At 45.0% G+C, this 26,752-nt stretch overlaps 1 protein-coding gene across 4 annotated transcripts in view; it reads right to left on the bottom strand.

Annotated features, from left to right (window-relative positions):
* Nucleotides 1-26,752, bottom strand: part of GTF2IRD1 (GTF2I repeat domain containing 1) — a 561,920-nt gene that overhangs the window by 296,001 nt on the left and 239,167 nt on the right. For all 4 annotated transcript variants that reach the window (XM_069226907.1, XM_069226904.1, XM_069226906.1 and 1 more), the window contains exons 8-9: nucleotides 24,571-24,660; nucleotides 23,180-23,263 (exon numbers count right to left, since the gene is read on the bottom strand). In XM_069226907.1, coding sequence (XP_069083008.1) covers nucleotides 23,180-23,263; nucleotides 24,571-24,660 — 174 coding nt within the window. The remainder of the gene's footprint in view (nucleotides 1-23,179; nucleotides 23,264-24,570; nucleotides 24,661-26,752) is intronic.

The following is a 26,752-nucleotide window of genomic DNA, read 5'->3' as shown; positions in this document are numbered from 1 at the left end:
CACGGATATTAGTCTAGCAACTTCGTCTGGCTTGAAGGTAAAAAAAAGACAGATTGATTAAAAAAACTAACTCCAATGTAGCAGGCTAGTTGCTTGGGGTGGAGCGGCAGGCATCCACGAGAATAGAGAAGAGAGGCCAATAGTGCTTCCATACAGGATTATAGTCTTCAGCACTTGCTTATTCAAAAGCAGTTTGTCTTCATCAATTTCTGAATCTGAATGGCAGACAGTAACCTGTTAACAGCCACCTATCTCTGGGCTGCCCTGTTAGGAAAAGCAGAAAATAAGTTACTTACCTTTGACTGTAGTTCTCCCGTACTGGTATCTTTCATAGATTCACATGCTTGAATAATTCCCTGTAGACGAAGCGGAAGTCCCACAATAACCTAGAAAGCAGTAAAGTACAATCTGCAAAGAAGTCAATGCTAAAGACATTCACTTTTACAGCTTATTAGTATAATTAAAATGACCCAAGGTCCAGCTAATCAGGCAACAGCGCCATTTAGAACCCTCACCAAAAAGGCTTCAGTCCCTCAGATTTCCTGGCACAAGGGTGAGGTAGAAGCAAAGAGCAATAATGGGAGTCTCTATGGGGAGGAGGATGGGTTGCTTGTGAATCTATAAAGATACCAATACTGGAAACCTACAGTGACAGGTAAGTAACTTCTTTTCTTCTTCAGTATTGGATCTTTCATAGATTCACATGCTTGAATGAGAATAGTTAGCAGTTTGTAAATGTAAATAACAATATTACCAAAAGGCAGATGGTGGGGAAAAAAGGAATTAGAATTTGTCTCACCTTATTGGAATAGATGCCGTAAAACAGCTTGCCCCACAGTAGCATTCAACCTGTCAGCCACATCCAGGCAATAAAGCTGGGTGAAAGTGTGTCTCCTGGACCATTTTGTCTCTCTGCAGATCTGCTGAATTGGTACACCAGCAAACAGGGCTGTGGATGTAGATACAGCTCTTGTTGAATGGACCTTGACTCTGCGCGCTAAGGGTTTTCCTGCTTTAATGTGGCAGAATTGGGTGGCAGCTGCAATCCACCTTCAGATACTGGACTTGGAAGCTGGAAATCCTTTTCCTAAATTGCCAAACATTACAACCAACTGGTCTGATTTGTGAAGTTTTTCAATGCACCTTTTAACGTCCAAGGTTTAGAGAGATTGTTCCGCCATTGTTTGAGGATCTGGAAAAAATGTCTTTAAAACAATGGGCTCATTAAGCTAAAACTAAAAAGGTATTTTAGGTATGCATTTAGGGTTAGGTCTCAAAATAACACTGTCTTTCCTGAACTGTACGAAAGGCTCTTTTATGGTAAATGCTTGTAGTTCACCAACCCTTCTAGCTTATGTAAATTCTAGTAGTAATGCCGGTTTCCAAGAGAGATATTATAAGTCTGCCTTGTGGACTAGTTTGAATGGGGCTTTCATTAATTGGCTTAACAAAGTAACAAGATGCCAAGCAGAAGGAGGTTACTTCACAGAAGGGAAAACCCTGAGAAGCCCTTTGATGGACTGTTTGATGATCATTGACTACCAAAGTGAGGGTGATTTGTCAGCTCTCCTGAAGCAAGATATTGCTGCTAGATGTACCCTTATGGATGAATGTGCAAGGCCAGATTTTGCTAGATGTAAGAGATATGGCAAAACCTGTTCAGGGGTTGAAGAGAATCGGTGTAAATCATGTTGTTAGCACTAAACACAGGAACGTTTCCACTTCAGCTTATATGACTTCTTGGTGGAATCTGCTTTTACTTTAGCCAGGATTTCTCGGCAATCTGTGGGAATGTCTAGATTTTCAAACTCCTGGAACTCAGGTACAGGTTGATAAATACAGAGACGTTTGATTGGGGTGCAGTATCTGGCCCTTGTTCATTGTTATCAATGTCAGACTGGGCATCAGTTGGATTTGGGGTTGTTCCGCAACGATTAGCTATGTGTACCGGAACTGCCTGGGCCATTTGAGAGCAATGAGGATGAGCCAGCATTTTCCTTAGTATCTGTGGAATTAAGGGAATTGGGAGAAAAGTGTATGCAAATATTTTTGACCATCTTATCGAAAATGCATTTCCCCATAATCCTTTCTGGTGATGCTAGTTTGCGTAGTACTGGCATTTGCGGTTGTTCCTAGTCGCATATAGGTCTAGTCGCTGTGTGCCCCATCAAGTGAAGATGTCTTTCAGGTGTTGATGGTTGAGCTCCTACTCATGGGAAGTTGAAGTCAGCCTGGTTAGTGTGTCTGCCAGTGCCTTTGACACCACTGGCAAATGCTCTGCTCTCAGTGATATCTTGTTCTGTATAGCCCACTTCCAGATTTCCTGTGCTTGTTGTGAGAGGGCTGTCGATCATCTACCGCCATGTTTGTTTAAGAAGTGCATGCTGGTGATGTTTACTGTTCTGATGAGTACGGATGAGGCTGCAACTCATGGAAGGAATGACAAAAGAGCTAGAGCAATGGCCTTTAGTTCCAGACAATTTATGTACAGTTTGTTTCAGTGATGGACCATTTCAGCTGACTGAGAGATCCTGGAGAAGAGCGCTCGTCCGTCTAGGGACACGTTTGTGCTGATGACAAAGTCTGACACCTGTGGTAGAAATGTACATTTTCCTGATATTGTCTCTTTCAGAGCCCACCATTTGCTGGATGAGACCATTACTGGGGTAATTCGAATGATATTGTCGAAAGATCCCTGTGCTTGCGTCCATTGCATGTCTAATTCTTCCTGTAATGGACGCATGTGCAGTCTGCAATCAGAGCATTCCCAGAAGCGACTTGTACAGTTGAACTAAAACAGACTCCTTTTTGGTGAGCTTTTGTGCTAATTGCTGGATCCTGTTCTGTTGGTCCAGAGAGACAGAAGCTTTGTCCGTTTTGGTGTCTAGAATTTGGCTGAAGAAAGTTAGCCTTGTCTTTGGAGTGAGAGGTGATTTTTGTGTGTTCATTGTGAGTCCTAGAGAGGAACAGGTTCATATGAGCTGTGGCTTTTTGAGACGTTGGAGCCTTGATTAACCAATCGACCAAGGATGGGAATACTTGTACTCTTTTCAGCCTCAGGCGAACTGCCAAAGGTACAAGGCATTTGGTGAACATACATGGGGCTGACTTTAATCTGAAAGGGAGAAACTGGAATCGCATTGTTTGGAATGAATGGGGATATGGAAATATGCATCCTGGAGGTCGACAGCTGTCATATGGTCCCAATGACTGAGAAGGGGTGTAAGATGTCTTGTTAGGTAACCATCTGAAATGACAGCTTTTTGTAAAAACTTAGCTTCCAAAGATCTAAGAACTGGTGCCAGTCTGCTGACGTTTTCCTGATGAGGAAGAAACAGGAGTAGAAACTGATTCACTTCTGAAACTTTGGAATCTTTTCTATTGCCCCCTTTTTTTATCACAAGAGAAACATCCAGAAGTTGCTGTTTTAGATGTGGAGGGGGTGGTCCTTTGGGTGGGACATTTGGTGGTTTGTTGACTAATTAGAGGGTATGTCCCTGAGTTATGACATCAAGAAGAAAATAAGTTACTTACCTGTAACTGTAGTTCTCCAGTATTGGAATCTTTCATAGATTCACATGCTTGAATCATTCCCCGTCGTCGAAATGGGAGTCCCGGTACAATTTTCCCATGTAATGTTAAAACATATTGAAGAGAAAAAAGCCCTAGGCCTCTTCAATTTCATAGTCTATCAGAGTCATTCTGTGAAAAGGACCAAACCTGATCCTCCACCAATCAGACAACAGCACCCTTCAGAACCTCCTGCGAGAAGCTCTAGCACCTCAGATTTTCCAAGCACAAGTGCGTATATTATGTTGAGTATACAGGGAGTGCAGAATTATTAGGCAAGTTGTATTTTTGAGGATTAATTTTATTATTGAACAACAACCATGTTCTCAATGAACCCAAAAAACTCATTAATATCAAAACTGAATATTTTTGGAAGTAGTTTTTAGTTTGTTTTTAGTGTTAGCTATGTTAGGGGGATATCTGTGTGTGCAGGTGACTATCACTGTGCATAATTATTAGGCAACTTAACAAAAAAATATATATACCCATTTCAATTATTTATCATTACCAGTGAAACCAATATAACATCTCAACATTCACAAATATACATTTCTGACATTCAAAAACAAAACAAAAACAAATCAGTGACCAATATAGCCACCTTTCTTTGCAAGGACACTCAAAAGCCTGCCATCCATGGATTCTGTCAGTGTTTTGATCTGTTCACCATCAACATTGCGTGCAGCAGCAACCACAGCCTCCCAGACACTGTTCAGAGAGGTGTACTGTTTTCCCTCCTTGTAAATCTCACATTTGATGATGGACCACAGGTTCTCAATGGGGTTCAGATCAGGTGAACAAGGAGGCCATGTCATTAGATTTCCTTCTTTTATACCCTTTCTTGCCAGCCACGCTGTGGAGTACTTGGACGCGTGTGATGGAGCATTGTCCTGCATGAAAATCATGTTTTTCTTGAAGGATGCAGACTTCTTCCTGTACCACTGCTTGAAGAAGGTGTCTTCCAGGAACTGGCAGTAGGACTGGGAGTTGAGCTTGACTCCATCCTCAACCCGAAAAGGCCCCACAAGCTCATCTTTGATGATACCAGCCCAAACCAGTACTCCACCTCCACCTTGCTGGCGTCTGAGTCGGACTGGAGCTCTCTGCCCTTTACCAATCCAGCCACGGGCCCATCCATCTGGCCCATCAAGACTCACTCTCATTTCATCAGTCCATAAAACCTTAGAAAAATCAGTCTTGAGATATTTCTTGGCCCAGTCTTGACGTTTCAGCTTGTGTGTCTTGTTTAGTGGTGGTCGTCTTTCAGCCTTTCTTACCTTGGCCATGTCTCTGAGTATTGCACACCTTGTGCTTTTGGGCACTCCAGTGATGTTGCAGCTCTGAAATATGGCCAAACTGGTGGCAAGTGGCATCGTGGCAGCTGCACGCTTGACTTTTCTCAGTTCATGGGCAGTTATTTTGCTCCTTGGTTTTTCCACACGCTTCTTGCGACCCTGTTGACTATTTTGAATGAAACGCTTGATTGTTCGATGATCATGCTTCAGAAGCTTTGAATTTTAAGAGTGCTGCATCCCTCTGCAAGATATCTCACTATTTTTGACATTTCTGAGCCTGTCAAGTCCTTCTTTTGACCCATTTTGCCAAAGGAAAGGAAGTTGCCTAATAATTATGCACACCTGATATAGGGTGTTGATGTCATTAGACCACACCCCTTCCCATTACAGAGATGCACATCACCTAATATGCTTAATTGGTAGTAGGCTTTCGAGCCTATACAGCTTGGAGTAAGACAACATGCATAAAGAGGATGATGTGGTCAAAATACTCATTTGCCTAATAATTCTGCACTCCCTGTATAAAGAAAGAAAGAGGTGAAGTGAGCTTCTCTGGGGAGGCGGGTGGGCCGCATGTGAATCTATGAAAGATTCCAATACTGGAGAACTACAGTTACAGGTAAGTAAGGATAAGTTACTTACCTGTAAATCCTAGTTCTCTTCCAGGGGTATCCTCATCAAAGTCATAAACATTGAATATTCCCGCCCTTGTGCGGGGACCCCGGAGCATATATATAAAATACATACATATTATCATGTGTAAAACAGCAATGCAGGCTATAATCATAAATAGGCTAAAATGCTTTATTTCTATGAAGTTTTTTTTTTTTTTTTTTTTTTTTTTTTATATTATAAAATCACAATAGATCATAAATATCTACCTAAGCCCCCAAAAACTGGACTTAGGGAAGTAAACAGCAGTAAATAGCAGAGAAAAATAGAAAAAACTACATTGAAAAACAATGAAGCATTCTTAGCCAATAGGCTGCATGCAGGTTAACACAGGAGAACCATAAAAACTTTGGCACCGTGCCTTTAAGACCCTGAGCACCTCCAGTATCCCACCATGCCTCAGGGGTGAAGGGAAGGTGACAGTTGGTTCCCAGTTAGGTCAGTACTTTTTTACGGTGACAATCTGTGTAACTGATCAGAAAGATAATCTGTCCTGCACTTCCAGGAGACTTGAGTCCGGGGAGGAGGGTGGGTTGTTTATGACTTTGATGAGGATACCCCTGGAAGAGAACTAGGATTTACAGGTAAGTAACTTATCCTTCTCTTCCAGGGGATCCTCATCAATAGTCATAAACATTGAATAGATTAGCAAGCCCATCCCTAAACTCTGCGGACTGTCTGAAAGAAGTGCAGGAAAAGATATATATTCATGCAAATAGATTTCTAAGAGAGGCCTGCCCCACCTGGGCATCCGCTCTTGCATCCGAGTCTAAACAGTAATGCTTAGTAAAGGTATGCACAGACTTCCATGTAGCAGCCTTACAAATCTCGGAAATTGGTACATTGTTAAGGAGGGCAGCAGTAGCCGCTTTTCCCCTTGTGGAATGCGCTTTTGGCCTAGCCAGTAATCTCTTATTAGCCAGTTGGTAAGAGTTAACAATACAAGACACAATCCATCTTGATATCGTCCGTTTAGACGCTGCCTCTCCTGTTCTTAAATGACCATAATTTAGAAACAAATGGTTAGAATGTCTAATCGGTTTTGTTTTGTCCAAATAGAATTTCAGCACTCTTTTCAAGTCTAAGGAGTGCAATGCTTTCTCAGCCGGAGTCTCCGGCTTGGGAAAGAAAGTCGGTAAAGATATAGTCTGATTGATATGGAATTCTGACACCACCTTCGGAAGGAAAGATGGGTGAGTTCGCAGAACCACTCTATTATCGTGAAAAACCGTGTACGGTTCTCTGCAAGACAGAGCCTGAATTTCGCTGACCCTCCTCGCTGAAGTAATGGCCACCAAAAAAGCCGTCTTCCACGTAAGGTGCTGTAAAGAGGCCTTGTGGATAGGTTCAAAAGGAGGGCCCATAAGTTTTGACAGGACTACATTCAGTTCCCATGGAGGAGAAGGTCTCCGAATGGGAGGAAAAACCTTTTTCAAGCCTTCTAAAAAATCCTTGACTACAGGTATCGTAAAGAAGGATTCCTGAGAAGGCGACTTACGATACGCTGTAATTGCAGACAAATGAACCTTAATAGAAGATACCTGCAGACCAGACTTCGCCAGATGAAGTAAATAGGATAGTATGACGTCCTCCTGAGCTCGTATGGGATTTATACCTTGTTGAGAGCACCAGATGTAAAATCTCTTCCACTTAAAAGCGTAAGAACGCCGCGTGGAAGGTCGTTTTGACTCTTTCAAGATGCTCATGCACTCCTGTGAGAGCCCTAGGTGCCCATACTGTAGGAATTCAGGAGCCATGCTGTCAAGCTCAGAGAGGGAAGGTTGGGATGTAGGATTCTGCCTTCCATTCTGCTCAGGAGATCCGGTCTGCACGGCAACCTCCTGTGAGGTCTTTCCGATAAGTTGAGTAGGTCCGTGTACCAGAATTGGCGGGGCCATTGTGGCGCTATCAGAATCATTCTGGTTCTGGAGTTGTAAAATTTGTTGATTACTGCCGGTATGAGGGGAATCGGTGGAAAGGCGTAGAGAAATGTCCCTGACCAGTTGATCAACAGGGCATTCCCTTGAGATCCCGGACGGCAGAACCTGGATGCGAAGTCTGGGCATTTCTTGTTTGTTTCGTCTGCAAAGAGATCCAACTGAGGTCGACCCCATTGACCGAAGATGTCCTCGACGACTTCGTCGTGTAGCACCCAGTCGTGCGCGTCTTCCAGATGTCTGCTCAGGAAATCTGCCTCTACGTTTTGCTGACCTGGCAGGTGTACCGCTGTGATAGACATTCCCCTGGCCAGGAGCCAATGCCATATCGTTTGGGATTCTCGAGACAGAGGTAGTGATCTTGTTCCCCCCTGTTTGTTCAGGTAATACATTGTGGTTGTATTGTCTGTCTGAATTAGGATAGATTTCCCCTGAACCAATGGAGAGAAAGATTTGAGAGCCAGATGGACTGCTCTGAGTTCCAGTAGATTTATGTGATAGTTCTTTTACTTGTCGGACCACAGACCCTGAGCTTGGAAGGAACCCAGATGAGCACCCCAACCCTGAAGAGACGCATCCGTTACCAGAGTGTCGACTGGAATTGTCTGGTGAAACGGAGAACCTATCGACAGGTGAGGTCTGTGCATCCACCATTGTAGTGATTGAAAAGCCACTGCTGGTAGTCGAACTCTGTCCTCCCAGTGACCAGTCTTTTGGCTCCAATTGTTCTCTAATGCCTCCTGAAGGGGCCTCATGCGTAGCCTGGCATTCGGGACAATGAAGATGCATGAAGCCATGGAGCCCAGAAGCGATGTCACCTGACGAGCTGTAGGTGCATCGGCTGTTAATAGTTGTTGACACTTCCTGTGGATTGATAAAAGTCGTTCCTCCGAAGGATACACTCTTTGGAGCTCTGTGTTTAGTATCGCTCCCAGGTAGTGGAGGTTTTGTGTTGGAATCAAGGTTGACTTGTCGTGGTTGATTTGAAGACCTAGAGACTCGAAAGTTCTTAGAACGATATCTCGATGTTTTCTCGCCTGATCCGGAGATGAGGCCTTCACTAGCCAGTCGTCCAGGTAGGGGTAGACGAATATTTTTTGTCTTCGAAGGTGTGCCGCTACCACTGCTACACATTTTGAAAAGACTCGGGGTGCAGACTTCAGGCCGAATGGAAGGACTCTGAATTGGTAGTGCTGTGACGCTATCTGGAAACGTAAAAATTTCCGATGTTTGGTTGCTATTGGGATGTGAAAATATGCATCCTGTAGGTCGATGGAGCACATCCAGTCTCCCTGATGCAGTTGCGGGACAATCTGGTGAAGGGCTAGCATCCTGAACTTTTGTTTTCTTATGTACTTGTTCAGGAGCCGTAAGTCCAGAATTGGCCTGAAGAGGCCCTGTTGACCTTTTTTCGCCACCAGAAAGTAACGGGAGTACACCCCTTTTCCTTTTTGTGCCGGAGGAACCTTTTCTATAGCTTTCTTTTGTAGGAGTGCGAGAACTTCCTTGCGTAGCAGGCTGAGATGAGAAGGAAAACACCTTGCTGGCGGTAAGTGTGGAGGAGGTTTTTTGAAAAGGAGAGAATAGCCATGTTCGACAATATTGAGCACCCATTTGTCTTTTGTGATTGAGTGCCACTCGCGAAGATGATGCGTAACACTTCCCCCCACCGGAGTGGTGCACAGTGCTGAGGGAAGCAATGCCTCATTGCTTTGATGGTGTCTTTGCTGTAGACTGTTGAGGTCTACTTGACCCTCTGTCTCTTGTGGGTCTACGTGCCTGAAACAGGGGACGTCCCTGTCGTTGTTGTGGCCTCTGAGACCAGTGAGGGGTTTGAACCCTCTGCTGGAATGGTCGTCTGTCATACGGCCTGTACCTCCGCCTGAAGTCTTTTTTACGTTCCAGGCCCACTGCCCTCATCGTGTCGACTTCCGTTTTCATTCGGGCCATCTCTTCATCCGCGTGGGTACCGAACAACGAACTCCCGCTGAATGGGAGGTTCAAAATGCGCTGCTGTGCTTCCTGTTTCAGACCCGTGAGCCGTAGCCAGGAAGACCTCCTAGCGCAGATTCCGTGCGCATACCCATGCGCAGCTAAATCCGCCCCGTCCGCCGCCGCGCTGATGACCTGGTTAGATACTAGGCCCCCTTCCTGCAAGATTTCCTGGAAGTCCTGTCTATCTTCCCTGGGCAACTTTTCTGTAAATCTGTGGAGTGAGTCCCACAGAGAGCGGTCATATCTGCCCAGAAGTGCTGAGGCGCTGGAGACCTTCATAGCAGATGCCGCCGTACCGCACATCTTTCTCCCCAGAGAGTCTAGGTGTCTGCTCTCCTTATCCGGGGGGACTGTGGAAGATGATGCCACAGAGTGTGTTTTTCTGGCTGCGGCTAAGATCACAGAGTCCGGTGGCGGATCCTTCCGCAGGAATAAAGGATCTTGTTCCGGAGCTTTGTATTTCTTTTGAATCCTAGCCGGGGCAGACTTGAGAGTGGCTGGAGACAGAAAAGTGTCCATAGTCGGTTGCAGCAAACCCGGTACTAGTGGCAGCAGTTTTCTCGAGACTGATCTGTGTTGTAGGGTCTCAAAGATAACTGAGGATGAGGTGGCCGGCTCCGGTACCTCAATATTTAGCTTCTGCGCTCCCCTTAGAAGAACCTCATTAAAAGTGGTGATATCATCCACCGGGGAAATCCTAGCAGGTGGAGAATCTGTGAGTGTGGGGGAGTAGCGCCCAACAGACGATCCTGAAGAAGACCAAGAAGGTGATCTTCTGCGTGGTGTTCGTGACCTGGTTCTCCTTCGGGAACGGGACCTGCTCCGAGAGGCTGTAGCAGAGTGTGCAGGTCTTGTGGTCGGCTGACGAGAAGCAGAACGAGCCCGTCCTGCTCTAGCTGTAGGCGATGGCGTTCTCGGTAATGAGGCAGTAGGAGAATACATCCTAGAGTATTGTGAATCCGGGGATGCTGCCGGTCTATTCAGGCTCTCTAACCATCTGGGTGATAGAGTGATGGGAGAAACATGCCCCGATGCTCTGGAATGGGATGATGCACTCCTTATAGAGACCACCGGTGAGGGAGCTTTGTCCGCTGGCTCTACTGCCTGTGACACAGCTGAAGGTTGTGCCGACGTCGATTGTATCCTCAACGTCGAAGGTTGCGATGGCTGATCTGTTCTCGAACGTCGAAGGTCTTGACGTCGGAGGTCTTGCCGTCGAGTGTCTTGACGCCGATCGCCTATCGCGGGACCTGGACCTACTCGCCGTCGTGTGTCTCGACGTTGAGTGGCGAGTGGTCGACGGCGGATGTTCATGCCGTCGAGGTGTTTTTGGTGTCGTGTCCTTCGACGCCAAGGGGTGAGACGTACTCAACGGCGAACGGGAGCGCCGGAGATGGCTCGACGCCGAACGGCGGCCTGCCGTCGACGGAGATGTACCCCTGTGTCCATGCTGCGACGTTTTGTCCCTCGACGTCGGTCTGGTCGCCGTCGACGGCGATCTATGCCGGTGAGACGGTGGTGCCGATGACGTCGATGGAGAACAAACAGGCACAATCCTACCTGTCGACGTCGATCGGGCCATTCCTTCTGCTGTAGGTCTGGGAAGTGAAGAGGATGTTGACTTTTTCCTCTCCTGAAGCCCATGTAGCCTGATCTTCTCTCTGTCTTTGAGAGTCCTCCTTGACATGTTCTTACAATACTTGCAGGTGTCAGGACAGTGACTCTGTGGCAGGCAGACAATACACAGAGAGTGTGGGTCTGACTGGGCTTTCTTCTTCCCACAAGAAGGACATTTTACAAAAAGAGATGGCATTTTCTGTCAAAAAAAACTTCCAAACTCAGACAAAAGATGTTATCTGTCGAGTAAATAGGAAAAACACTATTTTTAAGGATTTTTCTGAAGAAAAACTCAGAAAAACTGAGAGCTCAATGCTCCAGGATCCTCTCAGAAGAAGCCGGAAAAAAGAACTGACCTAACTGGGAACCAACTGTCACCTTCCCTTCACCCCTGAGGCATGGTGGGATACTGGAGGTGCTCAGGGTCTTAAAGGCACGGTGCCAAAGTTTTTATGGTTCTCCTGTGTTAACCTGCATGCAGCCTATTGGCTAAGAATGCTTCATTGTTTTTCAATGTAGTTTTTTCTATTTTTCTCTGCTATTTACTGCTGTTTACTTCCCTAAGTCCAGTTTTTGGGGGCTTAGGTAGATATTTATGATCTATTGTGATTTTATAATATAAAAAAAAAAAAAAAAAAAAAAAAAAAACTTCATAGAAATAAAGCATTTTAGCCTATTTATGATTATAGCCTGCATTGCTGTTTTACACATGATAATATGTATGTATTTTATATATATGCTCCGGGGTCCCCGCACAAGGGCGGGAATATTCAATGTTTATGACTATTGATGAGGATCCCCTGGAAGAGAACTTATTTTCTTACTCCAGTATTGGAACTTTCATAGATTCACATGCTTGAATCAGAGTAAAGAGCAATAACTATGCACATTGTAAGATGACAACACCTCTAATAAACAAAATATCTTGAACCACAAAACCTTATTATCATCATGCATAAAATGATGAACTATATGAGTATACGCCCATATGTCTATATATATATACATATATACATATATGTATATATATATATATATATATAAATACACCTATATACTTATCTCTATTACATACAGATATACCTGTGGAGATACATGATGAAATTCCAAGAAAAACAGTAAAAGAAATTATTATAAGACACTACTGTAACATGATCAATGTCTGCAAACCTGCTTACTTATGTGATTGTGATAGCGTTCTTTTATCCTTATATACGTTTCTGTTTTTCTCCTTTTTTTTTTTTTTAAATGTAAACAATGTGCATACCTGTTCTAGGATGGAGGGATGTAGGAGAAATGGCTCACCTTCACCTGAAGAGATTCCTGAGAACCGCCTGGCCCACTGCTACCTCTCTGTGAGAGAGGGATTCCAAGCAGTAGTGCTTAGTGAAAGTATGACAGCTCTTCCACGTTGATGCCCTGCAAATGTCTTGTAGTGGCACTCCGGCAAACAGTGCCGCTGACGATGAGACTTTTCTCGTAGAGTGAGCATGCACAGATGACTGCAAAGGTTTGCCCGCTGCTTGATGGCAAAAGCGAATGGCTGAGGCGATCCATCTGGAAATACTCTGCTTGGATAGTGGGTACCCCTTCCTAGGAGCACTGTATGCCACAAATAACTGATTAGAGCGTCAAAAAGATTTAGGGGGTCATTCTGACCCCGGCGGTCATGGACCGCCGGGGCCAGGGTTGGAGGGAGCACCGCCAACAGGCTGGCGGTGCTCCACAGGGTATTCTGACCGCGGCGGTTCAGCCGCAGCCAGAAAGGGAAAACCGGCGGTCTCCCGCCGGTTTTCCGCTGCCCTGGGAATCCCCCATGGCGGCGCAGCTTGCTGCGCCGCCATGGGGGATTCTGACACCCCATACCGCCATCCTGTTCCTGGCGGTTCGCCCGCCAGGAACAGGATGGCGGTATGGGGTGTTGTGGCATGTGCCAATGGCATGGGCACTGCAGGGGCCCCCGTAAGAGGGCCCCACTTTGTATTTCAGTGTCTGCCTTGCAGACACTGAAATATGCGACGGGTGCCACTGCACCCGTCGCACCTTCCCACTCCGCCGGCTCAATTCTGAGCCGGCGTCCACGTGGGAAGGATGATTTGCACTGGGCTGGCGGGCGGCCTTTTGGCGGTCGCCCGCCAGCCCAGTGCAAATCCCAAAATACCCTCAGCTGTAATTTGGAGGGGGGAACTATGGCGGGCGGCCTCCGCCGCCCGCCAGGGTGAGAATCACCCCCTTAGTCCTGTCCAAATAAAATTGAACACATCTTTTAACGTCTAAAGAGTGTAATGACCTCTCCGCCGGAGTAGATGGATGAGGGAAAAAAGACTTGAAGACTAAAGGTTCGTTCATGTGAAAGTCTGACGGAACCTTTGGAATAAAATGCGGGTTAGTGCGCATTAATAGTCTATTGTGTTTAAGCTGCAGGAATGGCTCTCGGATGGACAGCGCTTGCACCTCGCTGACCCGCCTAGCTGATGTAAGGGCTATCAATAAGGCAACCTTCCACGACAAGAACTTGAGGGAAGCACGATGGATCGGTTCAAACGGATGCTTCATCAGTTGTGCCAAAACAATATTCAGATTCCACGAAGGAGGTGGTGGTCTGAAAGGAGGTTAAACCCTGAAAAGCCCCTTTAGAAATCTCTTAATCAGCCGAGAAGAGAAGAGTGAAGGTGTGTCACCTGAACATCTGTATGCAGCTACAGCTGCTAAGTGAAATTTAATGGACGAGTGTGCTAGGCCAGATTGAGCTAACTGTAAGAGATACGGCAATATTTCCTCTGGTGGTGAGACTAGAGGGTCCGACGCTGATGACACCAGGCACAGAATCTTTTCCATTTACACTGATGCATCTTGTTCGTGCTATCCGCTCCGGCCTTCGACAAAATATCCCTGCAGTCCTGCAGGATATTCAAATGCGCAAACTCCCTGTGGTGAGGAGCCATGCTGATAACCGCATTGACTGTGGATCGGGGTGCCGAACCTGGCCGTTGTTCATCGTTAGTAATTGAGGTAACGGCTCCAGTGGAATATGAGGTTTGGCTGACAGAATGAGGAGCTCCGTGAACCAATGTTGGCGCAGCCAGTACGGGGCTATCAGTATCAGAGTGCACGGTTCTGTTTTCATCTTCGTGAGGACCCTTGGGATCATCGGAATGGGAGGAAAGGCGTAAGCAAAGATGTCTGACCAGACTATCGAAAAAGCATTCCCCCAGGATCCGTTTTGGTGATGCCAACTTGCGAAGAACCGGCATTTGGCATTGCCCTTCTTCGCAAACAGATCCACCGTTGGTGTTCTCCACCGGGAAAAAATCTGGTTCAGTACTGTCTGGTCTAGCTCCCACTCGTGGCAGTCCGATTTCTGCCTGCTGAGTGCATCTGCCATCTTGTTGTTTATTCCAGGCAAGTGTACCGCTGATAGTGTGATGCCTTGCTGCGAGGCCCAGTTCCAGATCGCTTGGGCTTCCCTGGAGAGGGTGAGAGATCTTGTGCCTCCTTGTTTGTTGAGATAGTGCATCGTAGTGGTGTTGTCCATTCTTATCACCACTCGCGATCCTGAGATTCTTGGGAGAAACGCTTGTAAGGCCAGGTGTACTGCCCTGAGTTCTAGCCAATTGATATGCATTGATGCCAGATGCATTGGCCATTTGCCACTTATTTTCAGGTCCTGTAACACCGCTCCCCAGCCTTCCAGTGAGGCATCCGTTGTTATGGTCCACGGGGCTGGCTGTTGAAGAAACGAGAGGCCGATTGACAGATGGTGCTTTTGAGACCACCATCTCAGAGTTCTGATCATTATCAGAGTTATTTGTACCTGGTCCTCGAAAGTGCCTGATACTTGGAGCCATTGACGATTTAGCTGCTCCTGTAAGCGGCGCATCTTTAGCCGACACAGAGGAATCATGAAGACATCATGCCCAACAGTGATTTGAAGAGACGGACAGTAACCTTTCGTCTTCTCTGTATGGAACTCACTAGGGTCAGTAATCTTTGTTGCCTCTCTAACGTGGGACATGCCATGCCGGATTCTGTGTTCAGTTTTGCTCCCAGAAAAGTAATATTGCGTACTGGTAGAGGGTTGGACTTCTCCCAGTTGATTGTGAATCCGAGATTGGTCAGTAAGGAAACGCACTTTCTTGTTGACTTGTGTGCTCCTGCGTAAGTCTTTGCCTTTATTAACCAATCGTCTAAGTATGGAAAAACCTGGTGCTTTCTTCTTCTGAGAAAGGCTGCGACTGGTGCTAGGCATTTGGTAAATATTCTTGGGGCTGATTTGAGTCCGAAAGGAAGGACGCGGTATTGATAATGGCTCCCGGCTACGGTGAATCTCAAATATTTTCTGTGGGCAGGGTGGATGGGTATGTGGAAGTATGCGTCTTTGAGGTCTAGTGATGACATAAAATCTCCTTGATTGAGACGCAGAAGGACGTCTTGCAGGCTGATCATTCGGAACGATTGCTTTTTTAGGTATACATTTAGTTCCCTTAAATCGAGGATTGGCCTCCAATCCTTCCACTTTTTCCGAATGATGAAGAACCTGGAATAAAATCCTGTTCCTCGTTGGGCCCGAGGCACCTTCTCTATAGCTCCCTTGAGAAGCAGCTTGTCGACTTCTTCTTTGAGTTGTTGAGGATACCTTGAAGGAGTCCTGCGGGGAGGGTTGGAGGGAGGTATCTGGATAAATTCTAAAGTATGGGCCCGTTCCACTAATTTTAGGACCCACTTGTCTGACATAATGGTTTGCCGTTGACTGAGGAATAAGGAGATCCTCCCGCCCAGGGTGACAGGAGGAGGACTGAGCATAGCCGGCGCCTCGAAAACATCAGGTTCTACGAGCTGAATCTTTGGCCGGACGGGTTGAACGTCCACGGCCTGCTGGTCTACTATAGGCTGGTTGAGTCGGCTGCCTTTGCGAGTAGTATGGACGATACTGCTGTGAGGATGATGGATAGGAAGAATATCTCTGTTTTTGATATCCCCCTCTGTATGAGGGTTGGCCACGCCCCCTAGGACGAAAGGACGATCTTCGATGTTGCAGGGTCCCTAATGACCTTGCCGTGTCCGTGTCCGTCTTGATTGATTGTAGGGCTTCATCAACATGTTTTCCAAATAGCGCTTGGCCATCAAAGGGTAAGTCTAGGATTTTATTCTGGACTTCTGGGCGAAACGAGGTGGCTTTAAGCCAGCCCTGTCTTCTTAGTACAGCTGCACCTGCAAGCTGTCTAAAAGCAGTGGTCGCTATATCCATTGCACAGTCTATAAGCTCTGCAGACGTGCGTTGACCTTCTTGTACAGTTTTATTTGTCTCCGATCTCGTGTCTTCTGGCAGTTGGTTAATAAAAGGTGCAATATCCGCCCAAAGCTGTCTGTCGAATCTAGACAAAATAGCCAAGGAGTTGGCAGCTCTAACTACTAGGCTAGCCATAGACAAAAACCTTTTTCCTATGTTGTCTAGCCGCCTACCCTCCTTGTCTGGGGGTGCGGAAATCAGGGCAGAAGGATTCTTCGATCTTCTTTGAGCTGCCTGAGCTACTACTGAATCCGGAGGAGGATGTCCTGTTAAGCATGTTGGTGCATCATCAGGAGCTTTGTTTTTTTTATCCAGACGTGGCAAAACTGCCGTGACTGTTGCCGGATTATTCATGACTTTAAGGCCCTCTTCCCACAGGTAGTTCACCATCGGGATAGAGCGCACAGACTTCTGAAAGGGCTCTTTAAAATCATATAGGAAACAGTCTGTTTGTTTAGTAGGTAACGGTAAGGCAAAACGCTTGGCTGCTCTCTCTAGAAGATTGTGAAAACCTCCAATGTCTTCTGGTGGGGATTCTACCTTCGAATGAGAAGGAGAAGAAGGAGCAGGGATAATGTACTCGTCCCACTCTGAGTGAGTGTCCATGAGCTCTCCTTCTTCCTGATCCCCTTCTGAGATGTCGGTGTCTTGGGGAATGGTCATGTCCAGAGTGGCCACATTTGTGAGGGGCAAGGACGTTGGTCTCTGATGTGGAGTAGAAACACCAGAAATAGGCGATGGAGGAGGTTGTTCTCCTTGAGGAGGAAACCTTCTGTTGTAATCCACTAACATCGCTCTAAGGCCAGTAAGCAGGTCGGAAGGAATATACGCCCCCTGTTGATATTGCTGATGCTCCGAGTAAACCTGGGGATCATAAGCTTCTTCATATTCCTCATCTTCCTGGTACTTTACATTCAATTCAGAAGGACTGTGGGCTGTTCCAAAAGGCCCGTATTCATCTGAATCTTCGTCTCCCTCCAAAAGATGTACTGGCACAAGGGAGGATACCTTACTAGGTGATGTGTGGGTTGGAGTTAACTTTTCTCCTCTTTTTTGATGTTTTTCCCTCATCGACGACGTGTAAATCGACTTCGTCATGGACGGTGTTGTCGACGCTGGACGCACAGTTATTTTAATAGCAGAAAGCCTCGCCGACTAGTCTACCGTCGACGAAGTCGTCGACGACGGTAGGGCTGACACTGACATCAGCGCCGTGGACGATGACGAGGTGTAGACGGTCGTCGATGCTGATGTCGTAGTTGCAGTTCTCGTCGACGGTGGGGTACTTGTTCTCGTCGATGATGTCGCCGGCGGAGCCGTCGACGATGGAAATCCAGAAGTAGCTGTTGTCGTCGGCAATGCACCCACCGACGGGGAATCCGTCGACAAAGCCTTTTTTCCAGTCACAGAGGATGGCTTTTTGAAAGGCACAGATGGTGGAACAGATGAAGACTTTCTGTGCCTCTCAGAACTGGAAGAATGTCTTTTCCCCTCTTTACTTGAGACTTTAGTTGGGGAAGAAGATGGGCTGCGACCCTTATAAGACCCTGAAGCAGTCTTTTTGAGGGCTTTTCTTGAGATTTGTGAAGAAGATCTAGAGCGTGATCTTGCCCTTTTAGATGATCTCTTAGATGTTGATGATTCCTCACTCTCAGAATCAGAAACTGGATCCTTCCTATGTTTTAGTTTCTGCAGCCATATTAATAATCTGCCTTCTCTGTCTTTTAAGGTCTTAGAAGAAAAAGTATGGCAAATCTTACAGTCTTTGGCTAAATGATCTGGGTACGCAGTAAATGCAGTCTTGGTGAGGGTTTTCAGAATGAAGTCTTTTCTTCCCACAAGTCTTGCAGTCTCTGAAGAGACTCTTCTTTTCCTTGTCAGACATAGTTGAAAAATAGCTGACAAATCCAAATAAATGAGTTTCTCTGAGAGAAAAATAGTTGAATAAAGGTGTGAAGACAGAGCAGAGCTCTGAGGAGACTCCCTAGCACGACGTGCGGTAGAAAATCTGAGGTGCTAGAGCTTCTCTCAGGAGGTTCTGAAGGGTGCTGTCGCCTGATTGGTGGAGGATCAGGTTTGGTCCTTTTCACAAAATTACAATGATAGACTATGAAATTGAAGAGGCCTAGGGCTTTTTTCTCTTCAATATGTTTTAACATTACTTGTGAAAATTGTACCGGGACTCCCATCTCGACGACGGGGAATGATTCAAGCATGTGAATCTATGAAAGTTCCAATACTGGAGTAACCCATTTGTCCGTTGTTATACCAGACCATTGATGAAGGAAGTGGAAACACGACCACCAAGTTGTTTTGAGTGAGTGTAGGGGGTAGCCAGTACCAGTGTAAGGTACTGTTTCCTTGCAGTAATTCACCCTCTGGTGGGCTGCTTCCCTCTTGTTGGCTGGTTGTAAGCTGCCGAAGGTGGCTTTCTGTACTGCTGTGCATATTGTGAACGATATTGCCCTTCCTAAGGCTGATATTGCTACCTACAGGACTGAAATCCTCAATAGGAAAAAGCACTCCTGCCCCAGGCTCCTCGAAAGGGCTGCATATTCATTTGCAATGTTCCCAAGGATCTGGCAGTATCCGTATCAGTTTTGGTGCCTTGGAGAGCATCATCGATATGTTTGCTGAACAATGCTTCGCTATCATAAGGCATGTCCAACATTTAGCTCTGTACTTCTGGTCTGAAGGATGTTGCTTTCAGCCAGGCCTGCTTCTGAGTACCGCTGCCCCGCTAACTGCCAAAATCCTGTTGAGGAGATATCAATAGTGCATTCTATTATCTCCGCAGAAGCTCGCTATCCCTCCTGGAGAATCTTTCTGGCTTCTTCCTTTGATTCTTTTGGCAGAAGATCTATAAACTGGGTGATATCCAACCACATTTTCCTGTCGAATCTTCCTAGTATTGCTAGGGAATTAGCTTCCCGCACAGTGAGTGGTGCCATACTTGAAAATCGCTCCCCAAAGGAGTCAAGGCAGTGCCCAGCTCTATCCGGTGGTGAAGTAATAGGTGTCAAAGGGTTATTTGAGCGCCTTTGAGCCGCATGACTGATAACTGAGTATGGCTTGAGATGACCCCCCTAGGCATGCTGGTGCATCATCTGGCGCCTTATATTTTTGTCCAGTCTGGGCTTCATTGCCAATACAGAGGGTAGATTTTTCATACCGTGAATGCCCTATTGCCAGATTAAATCTATTCTGGGTATTGCCTTCACCGACTTCTTCATGGGCTCCTTAAAATTGTACGGGAAGCAGTCTGTCTGCTTGGTAGTTAAAGGTAATTGGAAGCGCTATGCTGCTCATTCCATGATATTATGAAAGCCACCTATATCTTCTGGTGGTGAGTCCACTGGAGGTGGTAGAGGCAGAGACTGTGGGTGTATTATATAATCTTTCCACTCAGTAGTGGTTGAAGCCAGATCCCTTATCTCGCCATCTTCTTCTTGATACCCTTCTGTAGTGTCAGGGTCAACTGCTGGTGGATCTGCCAATGTTAGTGTTGACAATGGAGGCACTGATAGAGGCAGTGTGGTAGGATGTTTGGCGTGGAGATCTTATGGGTGTTTGAAGGTGTGACAGAGGCACAGGTTCTGGGAAATATTTATAATAATCTTGGAGCATGTCCTGTAGGTTGGATATTAACTTTCGTAGCATATGAACTGTTTCCTCCTAATGACCACATGGAGAATAGACAGGATATTGTTCTTGTGTCTGCTCACCCAGATATGTGTCATCTTGATAGTAATGGTTGTCATCTTGATATTTAAAATGTAATTCTGAAGGGCTGTGAGCCACTCCAAAGAGGCCTTCCTCATCTGACTCCTCATCTAGGAGATGAGCTGGTGGGAATGAAACTTTTGCTAGGAGACATGTATACCGAAGAATGACTTCCAATGGAGATGTTCCAGAGAGGGACATGATGGAAGAAGACTTTAAAGATGTTAAAGGCCGTTTGTTTCTCCGTCGACAGTGACTCCGTAAACAGTGACAGTGAATGTTTTCGTCATCGACCGTGGTTTCTTTATTGTGTCATCGATGACAGGCATTTTTGCTGAGGAAATCACCATCAACGGTATGGTTGTCAATGGTACTCTTGTCGACAGGAATGTAGTAGATGGTTTTCTTTGTCAATGATGCCTTCGGAGGCGATGACAATGGTGCTGCCATTGACATTTCACTTGTTGATGAGTCAGTCGACCGCAGTGGCCTCATCGTTGCGGTTGTCGACAATCTCTTAAATGGCTGTTTTGACATCAGAGAGACAGAGTGTTTCTTCGTTGTCGGTACTGTCGATGTTAATTTGCAGGAAATTATGGTCGTTGACGTTAGCGGAGACGAGGAAATTATCATTGCTGATGCTGCAGTAGTAAATGTCAACGTCATGGTGGTGGATGTCATCGATGACAGAATAAACAGTCTCTTTTGATGTTTTTCTGAGAGAAACTTCCTTCACAACAGGTGTTGTAGGTTAGAGGAATCTTTTATTTTCCTTGGTAAAATCTCCTCAGAGTTTTTACTCTGTAGATGGTGAGACTTTTTAAGGGACTTTTTGGGCTGTTCTGAATGCTTGTCCTCTTGTGATCTGTGGGATTTTTCAGTTTTTGAAGAGTCATCCCTCTCTTCTTCAGAAACTGGGTGTTCCTTCGATTTAGGCCTCTGCAACCACAAGAGTAGACTTCCCTTCCTGTTCTTCAGGGTTTTCTGAGAGAAAGTGCGACAGATCCTACAGTCTTTGACTTGGTGTTATGAATAGAGACTGTAAATACACTCTTTATGAGGGTCTAAAGAGTGCTGACACCTGATTGGATGGACTTTGGATCATTTTTATTGATAATAATAATAATATGCTGTAAAAGTGAATGACTCTAACTTGACTTCTATGCAGGTTTTGCTTTCTTGGTTACCGTGGGACTCCCACTTCAACAACAGGGAATGATTCAAGCATGTGAATCTATGAAAGATCCAGTACTGGAGAACTTACCTTTTATTGCTTTTTTACTTGGTTCTGTGTCCCTTCTAAAACATAGAATATTTTCCCACACTTTGGAAAGGCCTATTAGGGGTATGCAATTCAACTACACAACTTAAAGCAGGTAACCATAATCTGAGCCCACTTTGGTTTACTGCCACTCTAGCAGACAACCAACGAGGATGCAGAAAACTAGAAAGCAATGGTCAGAATATAAAGGCATTTCGAAATCAATTGAATATGAAAGTCATCCTGTTTTACTATAAAAGGTAATGTTTTATGACATGAAATGCTTTCTCAAAGGTAAATAGAGAACCCTGGGAATGAGCCCCAGGGGACCTAATTTACTATTCTAGCTTTCCTACATTAACATGTCTTATTCAACAGATTATCACTTCAGCAGAAAGGTGAGAGACACAAGAATCTGCAATAAAATTAAGAACTTCAGGTAAAAATTCTATCAATTTCACAAAAGCTACGAGAGATACAGTTTTCTTCATAGTTTTTGAAATATCTGAGGTTGAAGTCTCTGATACAGAACAGCACATGAAAACGCTAAGACAGGGTTGCATGCTTCTTATTCCCCAGCAGGTAGCCAGCAGTAAAAACTATGTTTATCAATAAAGTATTGAACTTGTATCTCAAAACGGGATTGGTGCTCCAGTAGTTAAATAAGTTGATTACAAAAACTCTAAAGAAGCACTCTGTAGTGACAACTCTCATCTTGATCCAATTGGGCCTATACATCCCATCAAGGGCCTTCTTTTACTTTCTGATTTGACACTGGAAGGTATAGCACAGGGGTTTGTTGAACACCATTACTAAGAAGGTCCTACTGCAATGCAGGAACCTCCACGGCTCCTCTTTGTTGCCCTTGTGATTTCATAATTTCATAAAACCATTACTCATTTTTACTATGGAAAAGGGACTGCAGTTCCACTCATACAATCACTGCACATAAATGTATTTATGTGTTGGTGGATGCAGACAAGTATACTGTCTGTCAGGTAGCAAGCAGATTATTTTCAAGGTTTCTTGGTTGAAAGTATATACTCGTTGTCGGACATTGTCCATTTTGGTAAGCCCTCTTCCCGCAGATGTAGAATTTAGGAATGAGTAAGGGACATCAAGGTTATGTTTTTGTTTATGACTCCAACTAGTGTTTTAGACTGGGTATTAAAAATATGAAAGCACCAAGGGCTGAGATATTTCATATGGGGACACATCCCATGCATAGGCCACATCAGAGGTGTACAAGAAAGAAAAGAGCAGAACTGAGAGTCATAGTGTAAGGAGGTGACCACAGTGCCTTAGCACATATGCAGATAACACAAGCGATGTAATGCTCAGGACTCAAACCATAGTGAAGTACTTTGAAGCGACAGAAGAACATGGATATTTAACACATAAACAGACCACACCAGAGAGATGGGATCCAGAGAGCGAAGGGCCATACAAATGTATGTACACTTCATTATGTAAATTTCTTTAAAGGATAAGACAATAAGTGGGGACTACAAATAGGACACTCTTCACCAAGCTCACTGAAACAAATTTTTTCCCAGAAAAATACCCTTGAGCGATACTATTTGTTTAGATGATGCAGCCTTGTCACTGCTGTCCCGCCCATCACAGTCTTGTGGCTAGTTGTAGTCTGCGTTGGTCTACAATATAAGAATTAAATCAAACAAAAAGAACGCAACATGAAACAATAACTATGTTAAAATAGCAATATATATTTTATGCAGTTAAGGGAGGGATGAAAATTAGCATTTTTGGAGACAGGAAACACATTTATTTAAGGGTCAGACAGCAGGATACCACTCACCGTATCTGCTGTTGAACAGAATTTGCACACACTCCCTGAGGGTATTGATGTCTTCAGAATCCTTTATGAAATTGTCCCATTTCTCTATCAAAACACAAATGTAAACATAAGTGTCCAGTTTAATGGTGTGCTTAATACTGGGAGATACTAGTTGTTCAAGTGAAACTCTCCTATTTATGGAAAATTAACAAGCAAGGAGAGATTAAGTGATTTGTTTAGGATCACAAACCTTTATCAAGCAGGGACATCCAGATAAGAAATTAGCTCTCATAGCTCCCCATACTAGAATTAAGGAACATAAATAAGCAGACAAATGACACTGAACCAAAGGGATTATTCTCATGGACAGGAGTAGTTCTCATCACACAAAAGAACATTTATTAATTTGTGGTAACCTGATCCAAAATGTATATAGCCGACTGGAGGTCTCCCGAGTACTATCAGCACTTCTTTCTATCTCTCCTAACTATGTCAAGGCTTTCGATCTAATATCAAAATGATGGGGCCCATTCACAAGAGCATTTTAAAGTAATTAAAGTATACTACTAGAGTACTCTTTTGAATACTTTTAACATGCCTTTGGGAATTAGCTTCAAAATATTTAACACGAGAATGAAATGGGATTGTTAAGGGAACATTTGTTTACAAATAGTAATAACAGAATGAACTGTGCCATATTTGCACCTTTTCTGGACAATTCACAAAACAATGTAAGATTATGTGAAATAGTACTACCTTCCCGTAGTCACAAATGCTTTTGTGAATTGGCCTCATTTGTTTTCTAGTTTGTGTTAGATACCTGGAGTTGGGGAGCGTAGAAGTATGAGATTTAGCCTAAAGTGGCATATCCAGGCCAATCCCAACATAAAAAAACACCAGTAACATCAACATTATACATCGGTAAGACGTGGCTTTTAGCCAGACTGCCCTACTACTTTCATTGACATAATATTAAAAAGGTAATTCCAGTGCAGAGCAAGACAAACCCCTATTATTACTACATAGGCATCATGTCATCTGCAGAGTAAGCCATCCATTCAAGTCTAGAAAAAAGGCCTGCTCTATTCTGTTTGTGAGGTGCCTGTTTGGCATCAAGGGAAGGTCAGACACATCCAACCATTTCACATGATTTGAATTTGAGAATACGTGCTCTAGGCAAGAGACAAGGAACAAAGTGCACATAAATCATGATCCCTCAAGCACGGGACATACACAATAAAACAGTGTGAAATGAACTAGTAAATGTGCTTGAAACTATGACTATAACAAATGTTCACTCGAATGAAAGTGTGAATGCAAGCATTAGAACTATATATTGCAGGACTATATGAATAGCTTGTAAGTGCTGCAACTGGAGTAGAAAGAACATGATTCCATAAGTAGCACCTTACCTGCTTTATCATGTACAATGGAGAAGAGGATTCGCTTTGAGGCATGTACATTCTGGATAAGAGGGCCTTTAGACATCATAGGTTTCTGTCCTGGACACCAAATATCAAACAATTTGAAAAACAAAACAAAAAAGATGGTTAATGATGATGTGGAAGGGAAACAAGCTACTGCAATCACACAAACATATAATTGTAACTCAAGAGCAGTTTGCTTTCAGACAAGGATGGGAAGGAATTGACACAATACCTACTAGTTTAGCAACATGTGATGCTATTTTGTGGCCCAGTGTTTTACGTATGACAGGAGGAGGCTTATAACACTTATTAATCACCGTGCTGTAGAGTTCATTAACATAGGGCTCTTCCACATGCAAATTACCTGCTACCCCTTCAACTGCACGAATATAACACCATTACACAATCTGTACTGTTTCCCCTCACCTGAGGGTGGGGTCCAGCCAGATTAAAAGTATATGTCCTTGCTTGTCTGGAGCTTTATCAGAGGACAGACGTTCATGCCCTGGAGTTCGGGATACTACACTCTCGGGGTAATACGGTGCCACTAGTATGATTTAGCCTGGTAGTTCCTGATCTTCTTCAGAACTCAGGGTGGTAGAGGCAGCAGCATGAAGCCATAAAGGGGTTCAGAGCTACACTCTGGATGGAAGGCGTTTCCGAGAGAGAGCTGCCTTTGAAACTCCAACGTGCAAAAGTGCTGACATTGTGCATTCTCAGCTATGGCAAAAAGATTAAGCCAGAGTTCTCCCCATTGATGGAAGATGCCGTATGCCACCTGTGGGTGCAACTACCATCAGTGATATGAGTGCATTCGTCAGCCCTGGCATTTAGAGATACTGCCAGGTGGTGGTTCAGCCACTACCAGAAGCACAGAACCGCCTGCCATGGGCCCAAGGAGCAACCTCGTCCAAAGCACCACCTCGTCCTGCTTGTTGCTGAGCACCTGCCACAGCCTTTCTCTGATGGTAGGCACGAAAGCCTTCAGCATCAAGTGAGATGCCCTCAACCCCAAAAAACTGATGTGGAGTTGAGTCTTTGCCAGAGAGCTGAAGCCTCTCATCTCCACCTCTTCTAGATGGCATTCCCAAACCATAAAAAATGTATGTCACCACTTATAAAGCTGTGCGGGGTAGGGAGAGGGGTCTGTGACTGATCATATCACGGTCCACTAGCCACCAGAAGGTGTAAGTATATCTTTTGCAGTCTCCTCCAAAATGTTGATATAATCTGACAGATTCCCCTGGTTCTGTGCCCCCTGAGACTTAAGGTCCCAATACAGTGCCATAGGTGCCACTATCCAGGAAGTAGGGTGAACGAGTCCTGGGGTATCTTGAGCATCTTGAATTTGCCCTTCTGCAAGAAGGTGTTGAGAGCATAAAGAATTAACAAATGTCGAAGGCCTGGATCTTCCTTCGGCACAAGGAAGTAGTGGGAGTAGCAATCCAGTGGTTACATCTGAGGAAGGAACACTCCCCATGGCTCTATGGCCTCTTTGGCCAAAAAGGCCTGCATTTCCTGCTGTAAGACGGACAAATGGGCCACTGTCAGTCACCCTGATGATGGTGGAAGGTGCAGCGAGGTGGAAAGAAATGGGAGATGCAGTAGTGATAGGCTCCCAACCCTGAAGTAAATATCAGAGCCTGCCCCCAACATGGTGGCTGTGTGTTTTGAACCTATGGATGCAGAATGCAGGAGGGGCAGGGGGACTAAGCTGCACATTGTCCCTATTGTCTCAGGCATTGCATTTGTGAACTACAGCTGCAGCAATGAAAGAGCTGAAAGGCATGCTGGTCTGGTGGGGATGTCTGGAATTGGCAAAACTGAAAGCTCTAATCATAACCATGGAGAGAGTGCAATTGCTGGGGAAATTGCCAAGCAGGAGAAAAATGACCAAAGGAACATGCTATAGCCTTGCTTTCTTTAAACTGTTTAAAAGCATAATCACCTTTGTCGCCAAAGAGGTGATACCCATCAAGGGACATGTCCATCAGGGATGCTTGGACATCCCAGAAGAAGCCCGTAGACCTAATTCAGGCATGGTACCAAAGTGCCACACTGGTAACCATTGCTTGACCCCAGCAGTCAATCATGCCCAAACCAGAATGTATAAACAAATTGTGCTGCATCAAAACCATCCTAGATATCCTGAGTAATGAACGCCATA

The sequence above is a fragment of the Pleurodeles waltl genome, chromosome 3_2 (genome assembly GCF_031143425.1).
Source record: "Pleurodeles waltl isolate 20211129_DDA chromosome 3_2, aPleWal1.hap1.20221129, whole genome shotgun sequence".
Taxonomy (NCBI): domain Eukaryota; kingdom Metazoa; phylum Chordata; class Amphibia; order Caudata; family Salamandridae; genus Pleurodeles; species Pleurodeles waltl.
Note: the sequence above shows the minus strand (reverse complement) of the source record. Positions and strands in the feature narration are given on the sequence as shown.